Here is an 18,521-nt window from a genome sequence, read left to right on the forward strand (position 1 = left end):
TCACCTAGTCAGCTGGAATCTAAAATATTTTTCTTATTTGTTGCTTGCCCAGCTGTGTAGGTACATACTCTCCTGGAAGTCATAAGCACTTGAGCTGTTGTTAGCAAAGCTTTACCCCAGCTGTTACCTTTTTCACTGCACTTAAGATCATGGGAGAATTTAGAGAAAAATTAAAGTGCAACAATATGCTAGCCAAAAGGAAAGGGAAATAAAACTTCTTGTTCAATTGACAAAAAGCAGATAGCAGCTGACTCTGCTATTTAATCAGCAAGTAGATTTTTGTAAAAACCTAAGGAAAACAGGATTGAAAACTCATGTTATGAGAAAAAAGTAAACATTGTACTTTCAAACACAATTCTTTTATTCAACACAGCAGACTAAGAACACAGAACAAAGCCCACCGCACGTCATCTGCTTTAGTGGCAACCACATATGAATGCATGACTGCCTAGAAAGGAAAGAAACTGTCAGTAATTATGCCAACTAAAATTCGTTTTCCAAACAAGTTGCACTTGAGTCATAAATAAAAGCAAAATTGAATCTGAAAATATGGCCTTGAGCCATCTTCATGCTCTTCCTATTCCAGAAGTCCCTTTTCAAGAATAAAGCCAAAGCTGTTCCAGATTAGATTACTGTCATGAGAGTTACGACAAGAACAGAGTGCAGAGGGGGTGGCTTCTACATGGTACTGATTATACCACAAAATATGCCAAGTAAACCTATATTCACATCCATTTTTCTTTGGCAGATACTGTTACAACTGCCACCATGACGGCAATATTAACTTCCACAGGAAGACAAAATGACCAAAATGACCTTAAAGAATAAGTGAAGAAATCCTGTAAAACATCAAGATTATAAGAAGTGTCAAAAAATTGCAAAACCACAAGCAGTATGAGAAGAATGTAGGACAAATCAGGTTTCATACAATCATTTAGGCTGGAAAAGACCTTTAAGATCAAGTCAAACAATTTCAGCTATTCATTATAAGTCTTTACTAAGTACATTGATATCGATCACAGACTCATCTTCAGCCCTTTGGCCTTTTCCCAAAACAAAGACCAGGGCTGATAAACAGGCCATTATTTACCTCAGCACCTCTTGAATATAGCCCCTCAAAAAACAAAAGGCAGACTATCAAATTTTGATACCTCACAACATGGAAACATATTTGAGCCAGAAGAAGGTTCTAGAACTGGCCCATTTACCAGCATTAAACTGTGAAATGAAATATACATGGTCAGGCTTATGGATTTTTTTTGAAGTAACTATAACAACACTATACTTTTTGTTATTCTAGGAACAAAAGCAACCAGTGCTCAACACAAACTTGTATCCACATACACATATTAGAAAGCATTTATATAGGTTGATTTGCCTATATGCCATTACACAGCAGAACTGGGATAAGGCTACGCTCACTGAGTTTCTTCAGAAGTGCAAATACTATATAATTACTTATTACTTCCTTTTCTCCTTAGCTAACTTATTGTATTAAACAATTAAACATTATTTCATTTGTGAAAAATCCTTATTTATACTACTTTTCTTTATCCTGCACCACACCCCATTTACCACAAAAGTCACTGCTGCCTTATAAACACACTTACAGGAAACTTTTTATACAGGTGACTTGTGCAACACCTACGCAGAAAAGTACTTCTTGCTTTTCAGTGCAGAAAGTGTTTTTTTGAAAATATGTCAGGAAATATATCAAAACAATGTAAAAATATCACTCCAATATTGAACATTATAAAATAGCTTCTCTTAAAATCACATCTACTACTGTTTCATTCAAATGGGACACTGTTATGATGCAGCACATTGACAAATTTTATCTTAGCATAGGGTCATGGTGATACTTGCTAATATATTCATTTCTATTATCAGCTCCAAGGTGAGAAACTCTTCATACCTTTCATGTTTTCAAAGCCTTTATTTACTCTGCTCCTCCTTTCAGCCAGAAGCAACAATAACATAGCTTCCACTGCAAGTCAAATCAGAAGAATTCCCTCTGTGTAATTCCAGTGATACTTAATAAAAAAATGCAAAGAAAAATTTTTGAAGAGCAGGAGTTGGAAGATTTACACAGTTTTTGCATCTTTGGCCTTGACTGAAATCCAAGTTTTAGCATAGTAACTAAGTCACTTGTTCTGATTTCAAGATAAAGTTATTACTACAGAAAGCCTATCCACTTAAAACCGTTAATGTATTCTTTATTATTTTAGTATCCAAGAGTTTTGCAGAATTAAATGAAGGTGTTCAGAACAAAAGCTGCCTCCCTCCTCCCAGGAGTTTGGCTGCCTGTGCTTGGGGCCAGTTCTCCAGTATTGGTTCAGTTATTGATAGCACTATTTGGGAGATCTCGACCAGTCTTGAAGATAGCTCTTCAAGAAAAAGCTAGAGAAAGCCTCAGAAGAGTCACTCCCCCTTGTTTTAGTCACCCTTGCCTCTGTGCCCTGTCTGGAATATGGTACAGCCACACTGCAGCCAAGTCCATCCTGGCCATTTATTCTGTTGACCCAAACTCACAGGCCTGCCTTCCCTTACCTTGGACCTCTCTTACTATTATATACTCACCTGGCAATTTAGACTATTGGCTGAACCTGCTTTGGGTGTCCCCAAATCCTCTGTACTCACTTTGCTCACACACAGTGAGACTGTCCCTTTCCAATAAGGGCACAGCCCACGTCTGCCTCGTTGCCATGACTGGATGCAGTTTTAGCTTCTCTTCCAGCATGACCTGCCTTCACATGGTGCCTGACAGGTAGATGACGATTTACTGCAAACATTACTGCAAAATTAAAAAAATGTAATGGAAACCCTAAGGCAAAGATTGAGTTGGAACTCTGAATGCTGCAGCAGTAAGTCTGAGCACACAGCACCAATCACAACCTCGTTCACTCATTCTGCCTGAGTCTATATTGCAACATATCTCAGCAAGGGCTGAGCCATGCACAGTGTGGTCTAATCTACACTCCCATTCTCCACTCCCTAATTCTACACTCTCATTCCTAGGCCAATGTGGCTGTTTTCAGGCAGGCAACCAGCCAGGAGCATTGACAGATGCACCAGTCACACAGCTGGGGTGTGCTTCAGCCTGTCTCAAGATTTGCACTCCAGCTGGAGTCCAGGCAGCCAGAAACATCCATACACACTGCACTCCATGGGGTAACTGAAACCTCCTGCATGGCTTAAATCCTCCAATTCAGCTGCAGAAGAGAGTATTTGGTAGCCTAAACTCCATGCTGTTTTATTGATGCTAAAAGCCACACCTAAAATACCTAGCTGACAGCAAGCTGAAGTTTGCTTGGCCAATTCACAATCACCCCTTTGATTGTGTATCCAAATTCAACCTAGCTGGGCAATAAAATTTAAACTCAGTTCTGATTACAATCTTTAACAAATATGGTCTCTACTCTCCCTTTGTGAAGATTTTTATAAAAGTGGAATTGGGGGAGCTGTTTTTCTCTGTTGTTTTGGTTTTGCTGTTGCTCAGTTGGTGTTGGGTTTTGTTTGTCTGTGTCCACTGTTGTTTGATTTGGGTTTGTTTTTTTTTTTCTATACTTCAAAATCCCCAACCAAATGGAAAGACTCAATTCCTGCAAGTGTTTCTTTGGCCAATATTTTTTTACTTCATATCATTTTTTTTACTTCATACCTTTTAGGATAGGTTATGCCAACTAGCTCTATGAAGTGTAAATAAAGCAAGAATACAAATTAACCCTGGAAACCCTTTAGAGCTAAAATATCCAATTTTTTTTTTTTTTTTTTTTTGTATGAGAGCAAGATTATTATTTTTGTCTTCAACACCTGGCATGAAAATCCCCACTTGAAGGGCAATAAAGAAATTTTGGATTTACATTTCCCTGAGTATAATGAGAATTATTTGCCAAGTCTTCCCTAAAAAATGAGTAGACTGAAGAGAAACATTTAGCTATAATGATTTTTAAATTCAAACCCCATGATGGCTTAAATTGGATAAAAACGTCTTTATTTTTTGTATGTATAGTTACATTTTTATTCTAATTAATGCATTTAAGCAATATCAACAGCAAGCTCAATTAAAAAAATGTTTTGTCAAACACCATGTGTTTAGATTTAAAACCAAGTCAACATGGAAGCTGGAGAGCTGTATCATTGGCAGAACCCAGCTGTAAAGCATTCTTGTTTCCCAACACTGGAAGAGATTTTCCTACAAATTATTAAGATATTGGAGATTGGCCAAGAACTCTTTTAATATTTCTAAACTGAAAGTGCTTCAAAGTCTATTAAAAATACGGCAATCTTGTCACCATCATTCTTTACTTCATATTTCACCAAGGGAAGTTTAATGCCAAAAAATTTAAATCACCCAACAATCTCTCTAATATTACTGTTGAGCTGTGTGGTGTTTCTTGGTTCTCAGAAGTCCCATCTAAGCTCAGTCCAGCACTGTCATGGAAGCAAGTAATTTCAGCAAGAACCACTTTTCCCTACTGAAAAATAAAGAAAAAATTACAAGGCACATAAAGCAAAATAATACAAAAAACCAAAAAGGCTGAAATGGAATGGTTTGCTGAGGGACAAAAAAAGATTAAAAACTGAACATGGCACCCAGGCTTCTCCAATTCAGACAACAGCATCCTTCAATCCAGTGCTTGAGAACTGACTGATGCCCATAAAAATACCCACACTGAAGTCAGCTGAAGTCACTAACCATGGTCCAAATCACAAGGTTTGGGTAATTAAACACATATTCTGCCTTTTTATGGAAAAATAGAAAATAGCTATGCATTATTAATTTTGTTTTAAAGTACTAATCTACACAAATGTTTGGGTACCTTCAAGCCTCTTTAGGAGGAAAACCATCAGCCTGAAAACAACCGAACAGGAATACAATCTTCCCAACAACTTTGTAAGAGGAGATTGTTCCCACATCTTCATCTATGTGGAGGGAAAAAAAGAACCAAACAACAAAACCAGACAAACCTACTGTTGTCTCCAAAATCCTGACATAGCACACCCATGTTTCCCTGCCTGAGCACAAAGTCAGCAGCTATGGGTTATTTTCAAATGAAGTGGTGAAAACCTTTCAGGACTCTTATAGAATATCTTGACATCCAATAGATCTTTTTTCTACAGTTAGACTCTCTGCTGACTGCAGCAATGGCAAATATGAAATGGCAACAGAAATTCTCCCTTGGGCAGAGATTGTCTAATTTATTTATGATAAATGGGGGTTTATGATTCATAAAAGCTTAACATAGCAACCAATGGATGACTGAAACCAGATTTATAGAATCACGGAGCAGATGTTCCTGAAAACTATTCTAAGGCACATGGAAAATAAGAAGGTGATAGGTGATAGCTATTGTGGCTTCACTAAGGGCCAGTTGTGTCTGACAAATTTGGTGGCCTTCCAAAATGAGATTACAGCAGTGGTGGAGGAGGGAATAGAAACTGAAATCATCTACCTGGACTTGTGCAAAGCATTTGGCACATTATGCATGACATCCTGGTCTCTACACTGGAGAGACATGGATTTGACAGACGGACCACTTAGTGGACATGGAATTGGCTGGATGGTCACACCTGTGAACTATGCTTAGGGACTTGATGTGCCAGTGGAAACCAGTGAGGAGTGCCTTCCTCAGGGTCAGCATAGGGACCAGCACTGTTTGACATTTTGTCAGTGACACAGGCAGCAAGCTCAAGGCACCCTAAATTTGCCAATGACACCAAGCTGTGTGGTGAAGTCAACAGGCTGGAGGGAAGGGATGCCATCCAGAGGGGCCTGGGCAAGCTTGAGAAGTGGGACCATGAGAACCTAATGAAGTTCAACAAGTGCAAGGTGCTACACGTGGGTAAGGGCAATCCCTGAGGTGAGTGCAGACTGGGAGAAGGACTCATTAAGAACAGCCTTGCATAGAAGGACTTGGGGGTGCTGGTAGATGAAAAGCAGGGCACAGGCTGTCAATGTGCACTCGCAGCCCAGAAGGCCAACTACATCCTGGGCTGTATCCACAGAAGTGTGACCAGCAGGTCAAAGGAAGGGATTCTGCCCCTCTACTCTGCCCTTGTGAGACCCCACCTGGAGTACTACACCCAGCTCTGGCGCCTTCAGCATAAGAAGGATTCTTAAGGCTTCCTGAAGCAAGTCCAGAGGAGGGCCACAACAATAAGCAGAGAGGTAGACCACCTCTTCAGTGAAGACAGGTGGAGAGAGCTGGGGCTCCTTCCACCTGAAGGGGCCAATGAAAAAGCTGGAGAGAGACTAGTGTACAGAGCACGTAGTGATAGGACAAGGGGAAATGGCCATAAACTGAAAGAAGATATGTTTATATTAGACATTAAGATGAAATTATTTATTGTAAGGGCAGCAAGACACTTGAAAAGACTGCCCAGAGAAGCTGTGGATACCCCATCCCTGCAAGTGTCCAAGGCCAGATTAGATGGGCTTTGAGCAACCTGGTCTAGCGAAGGTGTCCCTGCCCATGATAGAGGGGTTGAAACTGGCTGATCTATAGGGATCTCTTCAGACCCAAACCATTCTATGATATGATAAGGCTAGAAGAGACCTGAAGAGGTTTGCAGTTCAATCTCTTGCCCAAAGTTGGAAGTTGGTTAGTTTTTGGGACGTGCCTTAAAAAAAACCCCAAACAAAAAAAAAAGACTAGACAGTCTTAATGAAAAAAAGAGACTATAAAAATATTAAGTGTATTTCACAGCATTTTTTTAAACTTCACAATTTATTATCTTCATGCACTCTGAAATGCTTGAGTTACTCTTTAGATGAGACTATCACACTTTCAATGTCTCTATCTGGACCTTACCTGGAATTTTTTTGTGATTTTTTTCTACTTAGGACTTCTCAAGCTGCAAAACTCCTTAAGAATTTTTCTAACAAAAGTGTCAGTTTAAATGAGTTTTCCAGTTCTGACAAAAAGTCTGAAGCTGTTGAAAAGAAACATTCTCTTACATTATTTCTTTTATTTCTCTCAATGTTTCAGCTGTTAGACTGGCATGGAAAAATTTATTTTAATGGAATGAATGAATCAGACCAAAATGCAATGCCTGAGTTCCTGGCAAGTGGGAAAACCTCAAACATAAGCAAAGGTTATGCTGCTCTTGGGCAGCAGCATACTGCTCACTTACACAACAGCCTGGAGAGACTACAGACAGTTCACTGGGCTTTGAGGGACAGAAGTTTGAACTCAGAAAAGTGGCAAGACAGTAAATAAAAAGGTGGCTTAAGGTGCTTAGCGAAGCACTATGGGTAAGTAAATTCCACCACTTGCGGAATCTCCCTGTGCAGCAGCAACAGCTGCTCTGTGATAGAGTAAGATTGGCTCATGGACAAGAGTTGGGAATGTTGAGGTTATGTTCACAAATTGCACAGACATCTGCAGGTGGCAGGCACTTGTGAAGGAAGAGGAGAATGCAGTCCAGTCTGAGCTTTCCAGAAAAATAAGAAGAGTGATTCAAGTATTCCTTAATCAGCAGAAAAGCATTAATGAAGTTTTAGAAAATTTCAACATAAGCTCACTTGAAAGCAGTTGTTTATGTTTTTTTTTTTTATCTACATAAATAAAGGAAGAAATAACACATACAGCTAGGATAAATGCAGGCAAATGAGATTTACCTACATCTGGACACTTTAATAGTTTCCCATTACCAATAAGACTACAAACACCAAGCAGCTAAGTCTACTCACTTTTTTTATTACATTTGGGTATCATCAGTGCTTTCTAAATACATCGGTTTCTGAGAAAGAACAAACTAGCATTTCCAACTCCAGTTTGCCACTTTCTGACATGTTTAGGTTAAATGCATTCTTGTTTTACTCAATCCAGTATCACCTGCAGTATTTAGAAAGTTTTCCAAGTTCTCACTGAATATCTTACATTATCTCTGTGTTTGCAGTCACCAAAAAAATAGTGCATGGCCATAAATGTTTAGAATTTTTTTATTTTTTCTGTATAGATGACATATTTCCCTCTGACACTTTCATGAGCACAGGAGGAAATTTTTGCCAGTTCTCAATGAATGGCATTTGGAAAATAAGAACTTAATTCAGAAGAATAAGTAACTGCAAACACTAACTTGTGCTCAACTCCGGTCTCTAAGTGGCTGTGCATCTCTAATAATTCTGTTGCATTAGAGCCTTCTGTTGCATCAGGACAACAATAATAGGTTTTGAATAGGATAGCAGTATTTCCCACTACAACAAAGTAATGAAACAAGCTACTAACCACAACCTTTATTTACAGGGATATTTCATCAGAAAAGTTGCCAAAAAAGCTTCTGCATGTAAATTACCATAGACCTTTGCACAAATGTGCATATTTTTCTTATAACATTCTGACAAACAGAAACATAATTCACCTGCTATGTCAGAAAGTATGACCAACCTGAAGTGACAATGATATGGGTGGCTGAATCATTTGAAACATTAGCCAGATTACAAAGATATCAGTAAATTTGGATAGGCATCTTGACATTTATGCTTCAATGTATTGAAAGATGACTACTTATGCATATATACATAGTGACTGACATCTGCTGCAGTTCCACTAAAGCTTCCTTCCAAGAACACCACAATTCCTTCACCCTGATAATGATTTTAGCCTCATAATGATTACTCCAGGCAGTTTGGAAGGTCTTATTTTCACATCTCTATGAGGAGGATAATTATAATACAGCAGCGTGGCTAAAACTGGAAAGTGACCTACCTGCTAACAATGGCTTTGGCTGCTGGGGCTTCTGAACTAGGGCCAGAAATGCCTAACAGCAGCACTTGGAGACAAACTTTCAACCCACGGTAGCTCAAATTCAGAGAAAGGCAAGTTTTTACACTTCCTCTGTCCTTTTGGTTTTTGAACTCTTTTTAGCTTTTCTAGCCATATTTTCCTATTTTAACCAGGTTTTGTCTTCCCTGATGTCCCCCCTACAGCATACAGCTAAAACCACAGGATGGAAGACAAGACAACCACTGACACCACGAAAAATTTTTGGAAGATTCAGCGCTGAGTACCATCAAAAGAGTAAAACAGATCAAGAGTTACGAATCCCTCTCTGAGGCAGGTCGCTGTCTCTACGCAAGTGCCACGCTCCTGCCCGAGGCTGACTCCCGAAGAGGAGCCGTCCCGTAGCACTGCTGCCCCGGGCATCCCGAGGAGCCCGTGCTGCCGAAGGCAGTCTCCCTCTTCCAACCCCGCCGAGAGGCTTCTAAGCTCCCGCCGCGGGCTCGTCTCCCATCTCCCGAAGCTTGGAGACGGGCGAAACACCTGCGCCAGCCGCACCGCTCCCCGCGCTCCCGCCGGCGAGGTGAGACCCCGGTCGGTCCGCCCGCCCGGCCCCACGGCAGCCCGGCCCTTACCAGGGAGAGCACTTTGTAGGTGTTGGGATCCTTGCTCTTGCCGCCCGGAGGCTTCTCCGGCTCCTCAGCCACCTCCATGGCCGGCAGCATGGGCACAGCCGCAGTCTGCAGCCCGCCATCTGCCGCCCCTACCCCGTCCAGGTGGTCCTCATGGCCCTTCCCCGCTTGCTGCCCGTTCCCCTGCATGGTCCCCGCGGCTCTGCCCTCCGCCCGCTCGGACACGGCTATTAATAGCCCGGCGGCCCGGTCCCGCCCCGCCCGGAACGCGGACACCGGCGGCCCCCGCTCCCCGGCGGCAGCGGCGTGGAGGAGGGAGCGGGATGTTCCCGTCCTTCCCTGCCCGCCTCCTCAGTCACCCCGGCTCGGCCGCCCCCCGCTTCCCCACCCTCCCTGCAGGTGAGGGCGGTGCACGGCCGCCCTCCCTGCAGGCAGGGAGGCGGTGCGGGGCCGGAGGACACGGCGCTGCTCCGAAATAGCGTCCGGGGGAGGGCGCCGGGCCGTGTTTACGAGGGAGCGCGGAGAAAGTTTCCGCTGCCCGGTCCCCGGGCGGAGGCGGTGGCGCGGCTTTCCCCGAAGCCGCCCGGCGGCGGTGGCACAGGTGTGCGCGGGGGCGGGGGTCCCGCTCCCGGTGCTGCCAGAGGCAGGCAGCCAGCCCCCGGTGCGCGTTTGCACCCAGAGCGCCGCGGGCTGCTGGTCGCCTTCGCAAGGTGCTTCCCTCCCTCCCTCCCTGCAGTTCTTCGCCGCTTCCCGAGGAGGTTTTCCCCTCCCGTCCGTAAGTGGCTGCGGGATGCCCACGGAAACCCCCTCAACGCGAGGCGTCAGGCCAGCCGAGTGCCCGCACACCGAGGGCGCAGCGCAGCAGGCGGCTTCCTCGCCCGCCCAGGGGACACTGCGACTCCTTTGGGGTGATTTGGTCTTTTCAGCCAAGAGAAGAGGCGACTGAAGGGAGACATCATCCCATGTTTGCAACTTTCTCGTGAGGGGAAGAGGAGAGGCAGGCACTGATCTCTTCTCTGCGGCGACCAGCGACAGGACTCGAGGAAATGGCCTGGAGTTGTATCAGGGGAGGTTTAGATTGGATATCAGGAAAAGGTTCTTAACGCAGAGGGTGGTTGGGCACTGGAACAGGCTCCCCAGGGAAGAAGTAATCAAAGCACCAAGCCTGACAGAGCTCAAGAAGCACTTGGACAATGCCCTCAGGCATGCAGCGCGACTGTTGAGGGTGGTCCTGTGCCGGGTCAGGAGTTGGACTTGATAATCCTTGTGGGTCCCTTCTGGCTCAGCATATTCTCATATTCTGTGACTCTGGATTCACTGCCCCCAAGCCAGGCCCTGCTCAGAGGGCTGGTGGTTTTGGGGTGAAATCCATGTTTGATGCCCTTCAGGGCCTTTTTTTGGGACTGGCACTATCTGGCTCCACAATGTCACTTCCCAATCATTCCCACTAAATTCAGCCCTGCTTGTTAGGCAAGAGAGAGGTGTTTGTACACACCCTGACTGTCCATGGGGAAAGGCAGTTCACCCCATGTGTGTAAGTACAGCCCTGATGCTGGGGTGGCTCTAGATGTGGGTCATTCCTCCTTTCTGTAGTAGATCTGTGAGTGTTGAGTAGCATCAAGACTTGCAAAGTATGCCTAAGCTTAAAATTACTAAAAGTATCTCATTCTCCATAATTCTTTAAGTTTTTATACTGTATACAGTTATGTATGTTGACATTAAGCTTAGCCTTTCAGTTCTAATGGGATGGTGGATTTGATTTCCTAGGGCTTCAGGAGTCTAGATCACATTTATTTTAACTGTCAATGTACTCAGAAAGGAGTGGCCCTTGCATAGTTTCTGACAAAAATACATATTTTCTAAAAAATAGCTACAGTGAAATGAACACTTCCTTTGGAAGTGATCTTGATCCCAGTTGAAATGTTGTTGCTCTGCTTTCTATTTCAGTTGAGTTGCAAGAACAAGCTGTCAGTACAACTTCCCATTAAAAATAATTGCTGAGATGGAGCATGAACATTACTGCTGGTCTGTAGTGCTGCTGCAGCTCACAGCATGCTGAGAGTCACTGCAGGGCTGCTTCCATGTGCCTGTTGTCATCTAATGGGGTTCCATATGTGCAGTCTTGAGAATTTCTACACTAACGTTTCACTTGGTCACAAAGGAAAGAGAAAGGCAACAGAAACTGTGAGAACTAAGACCTTAAGCCTACATTAAAAATCTCCTTGATTCCATTAATGTGGCATTTCAAACAGCTGTCCAGCTGAGCAGACGACTTATACGTTCAAGGATTTTGTCATGTGAAAGTTGCAATTGAATACTGGTTGTGCAATAATTTTAAAACTCTCATAAAAACTGACAGTCAAATTGTTTAGGTTCTGTTTTTTTTCAGTGAATGTGGCTTTAATAATTAGCACAAGTGGCAGTAGGACCCTCACTTTTTTTTTTCATAAAAATGAAAAGGTACTGCAATCATGTGTGTAAGTTCAAATACTTTCTTTTTCCATTTCCAATCACACCAGCAAGAAAGTAAATGCTTTCTCTCTACAAACAAAAAAAAATTAAAAGTTTACAGGTTTTTTTTTTACAAGTAAGATTTCATTTCTCATTTCCTTGTTTTTTTATGTAGAAATATAATTTTTTATTAATTTTAAGTCAAATAGAAATCTACATATTGTCACCCACTCAAATATTTGAATAGCACATATTGTATAATGATGGTTCAATGACAATTATGTATAACTACATTGCAGGCAAAAAGGTATCTTTTTTTCCCATAGAAAGAAAAGATATTCTGCATCTGGAGCTAACTTCTGAGTTGTCCATTCATTAACCATTAACTATTCATTAACACTTACTCTTCTGTGTACAAATATTCACGAAACATAAATTTTGTAATTTCTTTCTATGACAATACAAATAGTTAAGGTACTTCAGGCTAGGCATGGAAAATAATTAACCAGCATGAAAAATAATTAACCGACAGTGAAAAGTAAGCTCATTTCAGCTGACTGACAAGGTGTCAAAGTGCTCTAGACAAGAGAGTCTGGAAAACCCAAAAGGAGTGCTGAATACGTCCCGTCCTTCCCTGCCCGCCTCCTCAGTCATCCCGGCTCGGCTGAATACGTCAAATGTATCTGAATAAATCTATTGAATACTAGGGGAAGAGGCAAAACATCCCAGTATTAAACCTTTAGAAATCCACATCTGCTTGGTCTCTTTGGGGTAAGGTTGTTAAATAGCAGTCAATACCATTTTAACAAATCTGTGACAAAAGACATCATTGTGCAACAAATTAATAGCAGAGATTACTGAGGCTGCAAATCCAAATTCCGAAAGTTGGCTGCAGTCATTTCAACAGAGACCAAGGAAGCTTTTGAGGAAGCAAAAGCAGCTGCCAGCTCCCGCAGTAACTGAATCAAACTGCCCAACCAAATGTCAAGGGAGAATAGCAGTAACACCAGCTTCATGTTTGCAGGCCTTATCTGTGAAGGGAATCATCAGAAATTATCAATTTTAATTTGCTGTTCAGCTTTTAGTGGCTGCAGCAAAGATAAACAAACTCAAATTATGTACTAGGAGAAAAGGTAAACAGGAAGTTTTCCATGCTGCTGCATGTCACAGCTTATGATGTTTTCTTCTTCCATTTTTCCACCTCAACACAATCTCCACCAAACATCTGTTTTTTGGAAAGACCTGAGCAAACACCAAGTTCTCTCATCTATCCCCTGTGTGTGAGGTGGCTGTGGCCCATTTAGGAGCTGTGGTTAGTGACAGGGGGTTGTGTATTGCACCATGTTACATGATTGGACTATATACTTGCACCAGCCAGAGTTGGGAGGCCCTTGCTGCTCTCACAGCAGGGGGACAGACTGAGCTTGTGGGTAGAGAAGCATCATCTTGTGAGGTTGGTAGTGAAAATCAGCTCCAGGCTGGCTGAGTCTTGATCCTTACATTGGAATAGAAACCAGTGGTGGTTGTGGCAAGTATTTCCTATTGCATTGCCTCTAATGCACAGCAAAATTCCTGTAACCATGAAAAAGACCAGGAGCCCTAGGAAAGTCTGAAGCTGCTTGTTAAAGACCATTGCTGCTCAGTGTTACACTGGACTCAACCTTATAGGAGCTAATTGAAGCTGTTTCTCAACTCCTGCTCTAAGGACTTCTCTGGCATTGTTGTGTGAGTGTTGCATTGTAAACTAGTCTGGAAATCATTGAAAAAAATAGCAATTATGGTAGCTTCTGAAATATTCTTATGGGTAATTTTATTTAACATTCGAAATGTGTCTAAAACTTTACAAAAATCCAGGAAGTCCTTAATGAAAGGAACAAATGAAACTGGAGGTATATCTCAAAACTGTTTTATTATGTCTGGGAGTAATGCCTAAGATGAAGTCAGAAATCTCATGGCATTTATGGGCATATCAAACTGTGCAGACTGAACAGTTTGCATCAAGGGATGGCACATAACCAAGCAAAGATCCAAGACGCAAGGGCAAGATAGAGTTTCAAGGCACACATTGCAAGTCTCAGGTTCTGAGCTTAGCATCAAGATGCCTCTTTCTCAGGAAAAATTTATTAGTTCTGTATAACTCCTTGCTTCAGAATCTATTAATTTTACACCCCAACACACCCCTTTTAATAAGTGCAGAAAGAAAATAATTTTTGCTAATAATTTCCTATTTTTTAGTTGTTTTGCTGGTCTCCAAAAAAAAAAAAAAAGTCTATAGATAATAAACTTATAACCTACTATTTCCCTGTATAATTGAAAAATGGCATAATTGTTCCTCCTTTCAATCTTAATTTGGCATATATTATTGGAAATTTAATAACTGTTAACACCACAGTTGTCAGGTTGCTGGCAACAGTAGAATAAAAATATGAAAAGTCCTTTAGCAATAGGAAATAATTGCTTGACAGTGATTTCCTGTCTCTCTAAGCTATATAAAAAAAGCATCTATTTTATTTTAGAAAAAATGCCTATACTCCTTTAAACTATAAAATCCTGATGTGATGACAACATATTGGCAGGATTTGTTGGAAAGCAGACTATAAGATGTTTGCATACTTTAATGCTAACCAAGCAGACATTTATTATGCTCTTCTCAGTGTAATCTCTCTAGCAAACAGTTTCAATACCTTATATGCCAACCATATCTAAGTGGTCTGAACAATCAAGCCTATTATCAGGAAGAATACTTTGGTACCTATGGTGGAAAAATTGTAGGATATTCACAAAAAAAAAAAAAAAAGGGGGGGGGGATGGGGAGGGGGAGAGTACAGTATTAGAGTAAACACCTGAGTGGTTTCTTGAAGATCTGAAAGGTTAATGCAGTGGTGCTTGTAGTAATATTGAAAGCAGTGCTTATCAGTCTGGGAGGAGTCCAGAGCAAAGCAATAGTGTAAGTACTGCAACATCCACTGCAGCTAGAGGATGATATAAGGAAGATAAAATGTTCTTTCACAAGTTAAATGTTGTCTTACAATTTAATCTAGATATCCCCTTACCTCTCACTGACTTTTGACATCTTGAAGTGAACAAGATTCAACACAAACCAGGATGGGAAGAAAAAAGGCTTTTAAAATAGATGGTCAGTTGGGGGCAGAGATTTGAAAAAGATGCACAAGGAATTTAGCAATGGGCATCCAGCAGCTCCATACAAATTTATATTCTAAATCATATAAATAGTTTTGAAATCCACGTTTATTTCATCCCTAGAAGTACAAAAACTGCTCTATTTAATTAGGGTAGACAGTGGTCAAAGACCTGCAGTTGAGAAGATTTTTGAACCAGAGGGAAGGACTCCTGCTAAATACTGTTCAAGATAATTTTTCATCATGTCTAACCACTTTTTGAACACATACATATTTTAGGATCTACCCCATCCTGTAGGATAAAATTTTGCATTCTAACATTTGGTGAAGAAATACCTCCTTAAATTTTGGTATATTGTTGTCACCATGTAAAATATGTAGGTCACTGTAATTTGAGGAAGTTCTATGTCCTGTATAGTAGCTTAACCATTCCGATGCTGCATGTCTCCTTTTCAATGGCTTACAGGCATTGGCATTCACTACCTTTTTACTGGAAACAAGTGCATAGAGTGCCAAGTTTGTATTTCACTGCTGGAACAAAACCTATCTCATATGAACCTACCAAAATGTCATCAAAACAAGATTCTGGAAGAAATCTTTACTTCTAAAAAATACCTGGAATGATACTTTAAGTCAGGCTGAACTGAATTAGCATGGAAAACAAAGTGATTTTCACAATGCAAGTTGCTTCTTCCGGTGTTTCAACAAACAACAAATGATCCAGGAACTCGTTGCACATTTAAGGAAACATCTGGAATTTTCAAATACAATATTACTCAATACACAAAATTAAAATACTACATGCAGGGATAATAAGAGAAAAAACATGTGTTCTTAAGGAAAAAAAAAAGAAAGTATAAGATGGAAATTTAACATTATTAACATCAATATTAATATTATTAACATTAATGTTGCACTTGAAAATTATAATGTTAAGGCCAGCTGGAAAACTCAAGAGATAAAACTCAAAGATGTCAAAGAGGGAGAGAGGAGTGGATGGACAGAGGGGAGTACCTGGGTGGAAAGAAAGGGGGAAGTTTTATCTTTGTTTTTTAGTGCTGTAGGTGCTATTTCTCATCCATCTGAATTTTAGTGCCTCGTGTTTAAGCATTTTAACAGATGATCCAAGTCAATAGAACAAAACACCTAATGAAAAAATTTTGGTTTTGATCAAATTTCCTCTCCATAAAAAGGACATCCATAAAACTTCCAAGTAATTTGAACAGTTGTGGTGTTTCTGTTCTTTAGAACTGTGACAGCAATAAATACTCCATGTTTCTGAAGATTTGACCATCACAACCTTTACTGGACAATTTGCAATTGGTTTTGCAATCCTGAGAGGTCTCTGTGCAAACACTTTTGAAAGCTTAAACACTGTTTAAGAATAACATCTGTAGATAAATTTTAAATAAAATATGAATTTTAGAGCTAAAAATCTCTGAGAAAGCTGACCAAAATCATGCTTTCTCAGGGAGACTAATTTTTCCAATGGAATTATCAAACATTCAAGTTTTACATGTAGTTAACTGTCAGAAATAAATGCTTGTCCTTGGACTTCCAAGTCAGTCTATGCCTGAGCTGCTTGCTGGCACACACCTCTTGCTCAGCCCTTCTGCTTCTGTGCTTCTTCTGACTTGATGCACATGCAGAAAAATCCACCAAATAGGTGAACATGGTCTTGTGACAGGAAATGTTCACACTCCCATCTCCAAACAGTGTGAGTGGGTGTGACCAGCACCTGAGCTCACAGTACTCCCTCAAAACCTGGAGTCTTCAACTCTGCTTTGTCACCCAGATAACCTGTGCTTCTTCCTCTTGGGATCTCATGACAAAAAAATACCCAGGGAAATTCCAGGAGAATATTTTACTATTATTCTTTTGGGCTTCATTATTTGCTCCCTCTGTGTTTACAAAGCAGATACTACAAATATTTATTAAAGTACAAAAGGATGAAAAATTGCTTCTGGCAAAGCTACTCCAGAGTCGTAAAATGAAACCAATTTCTGGGACTTGTCCCAGGCAAGAAGCCCACCAAGGGAAAGAATGCAGGCTTAAATAAATATTTTTGGAGAATCTGCATGAAGTCTCTATCAGGGTGCCTACTGCTGAATCACTGCTACTTTATGGCCTGGGCATATCATGCCTGACCCATGCATAATTAAAAGACTGTCTAGAGATTCACTGGAGCTAGGTGTCAGGAATTACAGCTATTTCCGACTCCGGAGAATACCAGGAAGTGCATTCTTCCAAGTTTGATGCAAGGTCTATGCAATGTACCCCAGACATGATCTTCAGAAGGAGAGAAGTTCACAAGGGGTAGGGAAACCGATTCCTTAAGATGAAATAAAAATATGCTTTAACTGAGTCATTGCCCATATTCTTCTTGCCATTGCAACTCAACCCATTGCTTTGCTTTCAGAGCAGAATTTGAGTCTGTTTTTAAGAGTCACAATATTGCTAGTGGACAAAGAGAACTGAAGTCTACAGGTGATGCTGACAGACCTCATCTAGGGAACCTGTGCTAAACCAGTCCTGAAGGGACACATAGTCAATACTGACGCCACAATTCGTGTAAAGGAATACTAAAAACATTCCAGTCTCTACTGTTCTCCTTTCATACCTTCCTGTAGCCCATGGGAGAAGTGGAAGGCAATACTCTGCATCTATTTAGGATGCAGAATAACAAAAACCAGGTGATTAATAAACACAGCGGCCAATCCTCTGCTGACCCGAAGATAGAACTAGCTGTTTCGGGCAGCAGGCTCTTGAGCCCATTCACTACTCAATTTGCTCTTTGTTTCAGCTTAATTTGCAAATTAATCTTCTGAGGACTAGAATTAAGCATCCCTTATAAAACTCCTAAATCATTTATGTGAAGTGTGTTAACAAACTTTTTTGCAGATGTCTACATTAAACTAAATCAGTAATTCCCCTCTGTACACATGCCACAGCCAGATTTTGAGATGTCAGACAAAGATTTGCTCGTTCCATATTTGCTTCCCTTGGTGAAACTTGTTTGTCCCCAGTTTCTCAATATTCCATCACTTATGAGAGAGCAAATCTTGGCTAAGAATCACTCACTGTAGGATACGTACTGTAGGTAATGCAGACATAGTGTTGCCTTCTCATGTGAGTTCTTCCTGCTAGGATTAGAAGCTGGAAAAAAGGAAAAATATCTCAAAAGGCAGATATATGAAATTTACCTGACAAACAACTTCCCCAGAGCAAAGCTTAAAAGCCAATTTTTACATTAAGTTTTTTCTTCATGTTTTTTGTAAGATGATATGAAGAAAACAAACAAACTGATTTTATCATCAGCTTTTGTAAGATTTCTTAAGACTGTTTAAAAACTAACATGTTCAACCAAACCAAACTATGTATTTGACTTTAGGGAGGTTGAATTGACTCAACCAGGATGTTAGTGGTGTCTAAAAGTCATTTTATCCTCACCCCAGAAAGAAACATGGTGTGTTTTTAGTTAATGTTTATTTTTTCATGGAAAAATTAAGTTCCAAGAGCTCTACATACCAGATATATTAAAAGCATAGTTTACAAGTTGTTGGTAAATCAGT

At 40.9% G+C, this 18,521-nt stretch overlaps 1 protein-coding gene across 1 annotated transcript in view; it reads right to left on the reverse strand.

The window, feature by feature from the left end:
- The window catches only part of ENPP1 (ectonucleotide pyrophosphatase/phosphodiesterase 1), a 53,237-nt gene extending 43,690 nt beyond the window's left edge, over positions 1-9,547 (reverse strand). The window contains exon 1 of the mRNA XM_053938034.1: positions 9,362-9,547. Within this exon, the coding sequence (XP_053794009.1) occupies positions 9,362-9,547 (186 nt within the window). The remainder of the gene's footprint in view (positions 1-9,361) is intronic.
- Between the last annotated feature and the right edge of the window lie 8,974 nt (positions 9,548-18,521).

This window comes from Vidua chalybeata, chromosome 3, assembly GCF_026979565.1.
Source record: "Vidua chalybeata isolate OUT-0048 chromosome 3, bVidCha1 merged haplotype, whole genome shotgun sequence".
NCBI classification, from domain to species: Eukaryota; Metazoa; Chordata; class Aves; order Passeriformes; family Viduidae; genus Vidua; species Vidua chalybeata.